General features: G+C 41.0%; 1 protein-coding gene across 1 annotated transcript in view; it reads right to left on the reverse strand.

Annotated features, from left to right (window-relative positions):
• LOC138608747 (inactive phospholipase C-like protein 2) overlaps positions 1-8,733 on the reverse strand; it is a 29,715-nt gene extending 20,982 nt beyond the window's left edge. Inside the window, exon 1 of the mRNA XM_069681310.1 lies at positions 8,215-8,733. Within this exon, the coding sequence (XP_069537411.1) occupies positions 8,215-8,460 (246 nt within the window). The 5' untranslated portion in view covers positions 8,461-8,733. The remainder of the gene's footprint in view (positions 1-8,214) is intronic.
• Positions 8,734-9,368: the final 635 nt, after the last annotated feature.

A 9,368-nucleotide genomic window follows, 5' to 3' on the forward strand; every position in this document is an offset into this window, starting at 1 on the left:
TTTTGGTGGTGTTGCCTTATTATTAATTTCTAGCTAACAAAATGCTAGCAAGGAATTTATTTAGCTAATGTAATGTTTGGAAGTTGTTGAATGCTATTAGCTGTTGTCTTGTAGCTAATGACTTATCTAAAGTGTTGTTACCTTGACCCATGGCCTCATGTCCTAGATTTTCACTATCAATTCTCATTTTAGCTGCTTATTAATCGGGAACTGAAGAAAAGAAATTGAAATGCGTAAATTCCTAGCTAACAAAAGGCTAGCAAGGAATTAGCCAGTGAATGTAAAGAAGTTGTTGAATGCTAATGTTAGCTTCTGTCTTGTAGCTAATAGGTTCTGAAATGTGTTGTTCTACCTTGATATACAACCCAGTGTCCCTCTGGATTTTCACTAATTCTCATTTCAGTTGCTTATTATTTATTACAACATTATATATTATTCTGAATGTGGTGTCAGAGGAAAATAGCTGCTGTGTTAATATGGTGAATTGAAGCAATGGATACCGTCCAAATGTAATAAACACCACATGGTTTGTTTGAAGCAAGGGAACCACCAGGACTCTAAAATAGGCCTGTTCAGCTGATGGGATTCGATTATCTTCTCTGTGGAGGCCGTCATGCACGTTCACCTCTGTTAGTTCACAACATAAATTACTGACAGAGGGGGAGACAGAGTTCAAACACACAAACAAACAACCCTGACGTCACTGTAGAATCTGAATAAATTATCCTGACAGGATAAGTGGAGGGCACAAATTAACCCGCAAGAAGATAAACACATGAATAAAATACAAACGGTAAATCTAAGGCACACACTGCCCAAGAACAAAGAGAGACACACGGACACACACAGTAAAACAGAATAAGTCCAGCCTCCATTGTCTGATAAAATTCGACTTCCACTTTGCTTAATCTGTTAGAGTGTACCGTCTGCCCCCGTCACAAAGGCCCTATTTTGTTTTTCTGATAGAGAGCAAGATGAGTCTCCAAAACCACCACTGCGCTTCAAAAACAGGAAGCTGCCTGTCAGCCAGGCACAGAGAACTTCCTGTGGCTCCACTGAGAGCCGAGCGAAGTGTCAACACGGAAAGAAAGATACAATAAAGGACAGAAAGTGATACAGTAATGGCGGATGTCACTATGGCGTGTAAACCTCACTCACAGCCCAACAAGTGACACAGTGACACCATTAGCATACTCTTAACGTAACAAGTAGTATTTTACACAAGACAGAGACATAATATTGTCTTACAGGCTAAATTGATCAAATTCACCTGATCTCTGTTGTGGTATCTGGCTCTTTAGCTGCTAAATGTTCTTTGCTCACCAGGTTGCTAACTTGGAGTTAGCATGTTTACTGAAAATAGCTGCATGCTGCGGCCAAAACTGCTGCTGATGAGGTGTGAGGGAGTATCAAACAGTAAAGTAGGGTGCTGTGACAGTGAAACTAAAACAAAGAGCTTTCATATGTTAGAGCACGCTGAAGGGAAATGCAGATTCAGGTGATCATTCTCTGTGGGTTTGTAAGTAGGGCAGCCCTTTAAGCATTACACATAGTCATTTCAACCATTTTTAATATTAAAATATTGATTACAGAAGCTTCAATAAGGTTAAAACTACTCCAGAGACATCTTAAATCACTACTATGAGATTACTGAGCTCCTGATAGGACCTCTAGACTTAGTAAGGATTGGTGGACAGATGTGGGAATGGGTGAGGAATGAGAGAAGTGTTGAAGTAAGATGCAGCCATAAGAGTTAATTAATTAATCTATCATCACATTACTGTATATCTTAATGTATACAGTCACATAACCTCTGCACTTGCCTGTAGGCACCAACATGGCCTTCATTAGCCAGCTTAGATGCACACATGATGTGATGTATGACAGTGTATGTTCATACGGATGCAACTGGTCCGTAACAGTAATTACACCACATTCGAGTCAGCAGAATGGAGATGTAGGTCGTTAGTGGGCGTCGTCTTTTATCTCCTAATTAAGACGAATGGAAAACCAGACAAAGAGAGACGGCTGTTAGGTGAATGAAAAGAAATAATAGAGGGGTGAAAATTGGTGGGGAGGCTGAACTGTCTTTCCTGTGGCCTTGTGTGTTTGACGGCCGATGATGGATGATTAATGGCAGAGTGTATTCCAGTGCGGCTCACCCTGAGGCACAACACCGTGAGGGTGAGGGGTTAGTAGGAGATTTACCGTGTATCTTCCGTGATGTATGGAAAGTGCATAAAAAGCCTTCAAACAGAGAATAAAGGATTCTTACAATCCAGATTTATTGTTAAGGTAGAAACGTAAGAGAGTTAAAGGTGTCTGAGTTCACGAACGTGTGAACACCCACATCACGGTGACAGCAGCCGTCACGAAGTGTGTGCGTATAGTTTTTGTGCCCATTTTACCATGACAACAGAATATACTTCATTATGATTGGCTGGTGTGCGCTGAAAGCGTAGATGATATTTCACCTCAACCACTAATTCACTGCTCTGAATCACTGAACAAGTTAAAGCCTATTATACTGCAGGTAACAGTAGCAACAGTACAGATGCTTCATTTCACTGCAACCCAAAATGTGATGCTCATGATGGCGCTATCTGGTCATTAGGGTTAAATGTATGGTAACCAGGAATGCCTGTGCAAAATTCAGTTCAAGTGGTGACCTGATATTTTCATGCATTATGGATAAACACAAAGTGTGTAATTATTATTAGTGTGTCTTCCTCATGTTAGTGGGTTGCACATGTGTGTGAACGCTTTCGACGACAGGACATTCAGGTTTGCACAGGAAGCATATGTGGTCAAATTATTCTATCAGCAGCTCAACGCATGGGGAAAAAAGTTCAGCTACAAAATGTGGTGAGAATACACACTAACACCACAGCTCGGTACTGACGATAAACCCCCACCCTTGTGGCAAGAAGAGCAGCAGATGCTTTTCACGCTTCAAACCTTTGAAGTCCCATGTGCACTTGAAACACATCTACACCCTAACAAACACACAAATGCAATAAGTAGACAGTTGACTTGAAAGGTCATCTTGTCGGAAAACTTACCACAACGTCAGCTGACAAACGTCAAACATGCATTTCCTGAAGATAGACTACTGAAACCAAGAATAAGTGGTGTGAACCTCTGTACATGCATGGCTGGATGAATAATAAGATGTGTACGTGTGGAGTGACTCAATCACCAGAGCAGCTGTAGCAGTATTTGATGGGCCTCTATTACAATCAGTGAGAAGGTTTGTCCGCTCCCTGAGCAGTGCAGGACCGTGTTCATGCAAGCTAAAAGTGGTTTAGAGCTAGCTTAAGATGTTGATTTGAACTGCAGGAGGTGCTTTAGGCTGCTCTGACTCAAACAACTACCCTCCCCAGCTGTGTGCTAACGCCTCCGGCTAATGTTGCTCCCTCAGTCTGGAAAATACACACAAAAACATCCAAAACACACATTAGACGCACACATGGCCAAATATGCACACACTTATTCAATTTAAATATGTATTTTATGAATTATACCTTGTTTCCTGTTCCTTTTTTTCTTAAAACTAGATTATCATTTGGCGCTTTAGCAATATGTTCATCACATTCATGCTAAATTTGGATAAGAATAAAATTATACATGCAAAGAAGACCACCACACACACATTACTTTCTGAGTAAGCATACTCTAAAATATATACATAGGAATAGTTACCATTTATTGAAATATGCTTATTTGCTAGGTTAGTTTAGCATAAGAGCTTGATAATAGCTTCCCGGCTCTCTCTACTACTCCACATTTGTGCAAGTTAAACATACAGGTTAATTAGAGAGTTTTACAGGTAATAGTAGACAGATTTTGCTACCTTAATAGAGCTAAGCTAACCTTCTCCTGGCTTTAGCATATTTCGCCTAAAGCCAAAATATCCTTTTAAGTTTTTAGACAAGAAGAGGCATAGCAGTCTCCATTATGAGTTGAGGCAATTCTTGACTTAAAGGTCCTTTAAAAAGCACTGGATTGTACAAAAATCAAACGTTCATTAGGTTAAAACTATACACACAAACGGCACTTCTTTGTCAGTGATGGAAAACTTGTACAAACAAAAATGTAAGCATTTTGCTGAATATGTTTTTTGGTGACAGTTAGATGAGAAGACCCACTCGCAGATGTGTCTCTTGGATTACATTAGCATAAGGACTCAACACAGCTAACCTGGCTCTCGCTATACTTTTTAACATTTACCGTGTTAATTAGTGAGCTTTACAGGTTCTAGGAGGCGGATTTTGTAAAGCCTGAGCCAGGCTTGCTGTTTTCTCCCTGTGTACAGTGTTTATGCTGAGCTAAGCTAACCATCTCCTGGCTTTACCATCGGAAAGCAATCATTCTCAAAAAGTTTAAACTGATAATCTCTAAATTCTCAGTTTCGTTGACGGTCACTTTCCCTTTTCAGACTGTTTGCCTTCGTCTGAGCGTCCAATTTGTTTGTTTTTTTGTATTTTCACTTATTTTTGAAGTTGTATCTGTAGTCATCGATCTTTTCTTTGTTTGTTCAGCCACAGTAGATTACTGTTTACTCGCAACACTTGCAGAGACCGGAAAAGCAGCCGCTTAGCTCCGCCTACCCTCTCTGGCAGACCAACCACTGCTGGGTGATGGAAAACACGTCACTAACTGGGCGCCGGCTGTGACTTTTTCAACGAATGTCACCTTTGACACCCAGTCCATTATTATACTACATACTGCAAAGGCTTTTATCAGTGGGCCGTAGGCTCAATCACCATTGTGTTACCTCATTTAGCGATAGATAGTGACTTAACAGACATTTATTTAAATGAAAATCTTCAAGATTATTACTTTGATTAGAGAGCTTTACAGGTTCTAGAAAGCTAGGTTTTCCCCCCTAAGTACAGTGTTTATGCTAAACTATGCTAATTGTCTCCTGGCTTTATCATCAGTTTTCCTAGAGGCACTCCCCTTTAACTATTCAGACAAATAAAGCATTACAGCCACCTTAATGATTGGCAATTATTGACTTGTACATCTCTTTAAAACTCCATTTGATTATTTAAAATGCATTGTTTTTACTTGGCTAATGAAAAGCTGGGATATTGGAGATAGGTGTTTTTATGAGGACAGCAATGCGCACATACACTCTCTCATAAAAATGCCGACCATGTATTTCTGAGTTGATGTACGTTGGCTCGGGTAATGAGAGAACTGAATAGCACATATTTGTTATGCCTCGCTGTGTTTTACTAGAAGGCAGGTCTGTGCAAGTTTGTGTGTTTGTGTTTGAGACTGTATCTAAGAAGGAGAGAGTGTCTGATGGTTATCTACATCAAGATGAACTTGAAAACGGACACAAACTGAGTGGGCTCCTGATTCTGCATCTCCTTCACGCACACCAGAGTGAGTCGGAATAAATGGGAGGACAGCGGATGGCATGAAGCACATACTGATGAAATACAATTAAGGGTGCACTCATTACCTCGAGAACACGAACACACAAACACACACACACGCAGTGGACATAAATCCCCTGACTCCTGTTAAAACAGGTCCGGAATGTCATGTTTCCTGTTTATCTGCCTACATACCACCCAGACCATTGTGTGGATTCCTGAGTTAAGCCACAGGGGGAGTTGGGCAAACAGAGAAAAACACACTGTTGTGTTGACAGGTGGATTCATAACTCCTCCGTTGTCGGACTGAGCTGCATCCATCTAAAGCCTCAGGTGTTTGAGATTCAAAACACAAGCACGTTTGTGGAGAAAGCACAAATGTATACATGCACCGCTGGGCTTGACGCTTCGCTAAACACTCACTGAACGTTCTCAGCATTAAATGTGCCCACTGAACATCCAGAAGTCAAACGCATAATCACACTACAAATGCATGCTAATTTCTGCCTCGATACACAGGATGCACGTACGGGCAATACCCAGGGTGGAGGTTGTGTTCTGGAGCTATTTATCAGAACACATCAAACATGGCAGCACATATCAAGCCGCACGCAGAGCCAGGACTTATCTAACGCCATTTCTGACCCAGCACGAGACGCCAGAACTCCACTGAAGCAAGCAGAGTGTTTCTAAATCCTGGCGGCACCGACGAAGCCAACAGGAGAAAGACAAGAGCGGGCCTGTGTGTGGGCAGAGAGGTGAGGGACATTAGTGTGTTGAAGTGTGTGTGTTGCAGTGAAAGAGAGAGGAAGGTGTCATCACCAACTGCTTATGACTTAATAGCAATATTGCAACATGAACTGTGTGAGGAAATTGGCCAACTGGCTTGCTTCCTGTCTTGCTGAGCTAGAGCCAATCAGACACAGATGAAGCTGTGTTCAAATAATCAAGTCTTTGCAGGCAGCAGCTCTGAAGACAAGCAGCAACCAGGGATCAATATAAGGCCTCCCACACGCCTGCAGGCCCGAACTATAAAAGGAAAAAGTCAGGGGATGAGTTATTGATTATATGCTATTGATATGACAGTTCTTGAAATGCCAAAAACCAAAATGAACCGTAGAGTTTGACATCTTTGTCAAGGGCTATGAACAGATAGACTTGACATTTTCTTAAATGTGAAATCACATCAGTGTAGGTTAATTAAAAAGGGGTATTCAACTGTGAGCCAAAGAAGGCGGAGAGAATGCAATTTCACATTATAATCAAAGACCACAGCAGGTGGGTTGACTTATTAGTTCCTCCTCCTCCTCATTTCTGGCTGATGAAGTGCTAATAAGTGACAACGGCTGCTTTAGTCTGTGGCTGAAGCGAAACATTGCAACAACATTAGGACCCCAAATTACATATATTGTTTGTTTTTAGTGTATATCGTATCGTATACCATATCGTATATCGTATCGTATACCGTATCGTATATCGTATCTTATACCGTATCTTATATCGTATCGTATTACGTATCGTATCGTATCATGTATCGTATCATGTATCGTATCTTATATCATCTATTGTCATCTGTTATCTATTGTCTTTGGCATCGTATTTCATATCGTATATTGTATATCGTATCATATTGTATATTGTTGTATCATATCGTACATCGTATCATATATCGTATCGTATTACATATCTTCTATCGCATCTTCTATTGTATTGTATCGCATATCGTATCGCGTATCGTATCGCGTATTGTATCACGTATCGTATCATATATCATATCGTATACCGTATCGTATCACGTATCGTATCATATATCGTATCGTATACCGTATCGTATCACGTATCGTATTGTATACCGTATCGTATACCGTATCGTATATCGTATCTTATATCGTAACATATTACATATCGTATTACGTATCGTATCACGTATCGTATCACGTATCATCTATTGTCATCTACTATCTATTGTCTTTGGCATCGTATATCATATCGTATATTGTATATCGTATCATATTGTATATTGTTGTATCATATGGTACATCGTATCGTATTGTATATCGTATTGTATATTGTGTATTATGTATATTATATATCTAATATATATATATATATACATATATATATATATTGTGTCGTATATCGCATTGTATAACGCATTGTATATCGTATCGTATATATTATCGTATATCATATCGTATATTGTATATCGTATCGTATCACATCGTAACATATTGTATATGATTGAAAAGCACTGAAATTGAGAGTTATTCATGTTCTGTATTTATACTTAGAGACCTGTGTGCTCCTTTACTCAAGACTTTGGGCCTTAATATTTGACAGGAAGCATCCAAACATCCTAAATGTGATCATCTCATGGCCTGTAATGCATCTTAAAAGCAAAACATATGTCTTCTCAGAGTAAGTTTTCTCAACACCACTGACATGTGAGTGAGATCAGATGACTGATTATTCTGCTATTCGACACAGATAGAGAGGAAGTTGACAGGAAGTGCAGTCACAGTGTATTAGCTGTATTCACAGGTTGGTGGTTGTCCATTAGTGTTGGGGGAGAGCTACATGCATGACTAAGTACAGATATTTCACATCGACTATTGTATTTTCTTTGGCTCCATACATGAGCATACCGTACCTGCAGGGGCTTGTAGTGTTTGAGTGTAATTCAAGTCACTTTCAGTAACCATATCCTACTTTGTCATCTTCTCTGGAACCATTATTTTATATGCTTTTGTTATTTATGAAGTCTTTCCATTTTTTTTTTAAAAGCAATCTGAGCTGTGTTCTCCTGAGGCAAATTATGGCCTACCTTGATCAGACTGCTGCGTCGAGGGATTGTCTTGGAGACTGAATCTGGACCTGCGCTCTCCCACGTCGGGGACTCGCAGCTGGATTCGTCCTGGACCCTCTTCACGGTGTCCGACACGCTGCAGTTTCCGTTTGACACCGGCTCTCCTCGGTGCGTCTCAAGCCTCGTTCCTGCTCCCCCTGACGCAGCTTTCCAGCCAGCAACCGGTGGACCGACGGCGCTCTTGTTCTCTCCGAATTCAGCCATGGTGACACTTTTTTAAGGATTCCTCAGTTCCCTTGAAAGCAGATGGGCTTCAAACGCTCCAGCGCTGCACGCGGACACAGGCGTGCCATCGTGTGAAGTGAACGAAACGCGACCGCGCGCCAAGAGCGGACGAAACTTCTCCCTTTCTCTCTCTAGCTGTCTCGCGCGCACTCTCTCGTCTTCCTCCTTCACACATACAAACACACACACACGCTGAGGGTGGATGACAGCAGGGGTGACAGCTGAGCGGCAGCAGCGACCGACACACCTTCCAGACCTCCGCCGCCAATTCTCATCAAATCCTCGCGACGGCTGGATGAGTGTGCGCGTGCGTTCAGGAAATGTAGACGCTGTAGCGGAGCCTATCTGCTCCTCCGCCGCCGTTTTAATCTAAATCCTCCTCACAACAATGTAAAACCATAATGATGCTTTTCACATTAAGACCGCGAGCTCATGCTGTCGTCCGCTCCCCACTGTCTCGCGCCACTCTTCATTAGCAGCAGCTGTGTTTGAGAGCAGCAGCAGGCTAATAAAGTCCTCATCTGTCACGGGTCTGATAGATGGGTGGGTGTTTGGTGCTGTTCCGTCCCTCCAGGAACAAAGTGGGATTTTCTTTTGGTTCTACTTTCTATAATTGGTTAATAAATCAGCAACTTATGCGTAAATTAGGAACAACTTTTGGGTTGCCAGGTTGTAAAATCTATCTTTAACTGGTTTGATGGATTATTTTCAAAAAAGGGCAGCAGACTTTCCTTTTACAACTTTTTATATAAATTTCAAAACCTGTATAATCTTAGAAACATGCATAATTGCTGGATAAAAAAAATACCCCTCATTAATCACTTGTAAACATGAATAACAGCAGAATTGATCAGAATAACCCTTAATTTCTCATTTAAAAACGTTCA

This window comes from Semicossyphus pulcher, unplaced genomic scaffold, assembly GCF_022749685.1.
Source record: "Semicossyphus pulcher isolate SPU_LCO1_2020_fin unplaced genomic scaffold, fSemPul1.0.p SCAF_5, whole genome shotgun sequence".
NCBI classification, from domain to species: Eukaryota; Metazoa; Chordata; class Actinopteri; order Labriformes; family Labridae; genus Semicossyphus; species Semicossyphus pulcher.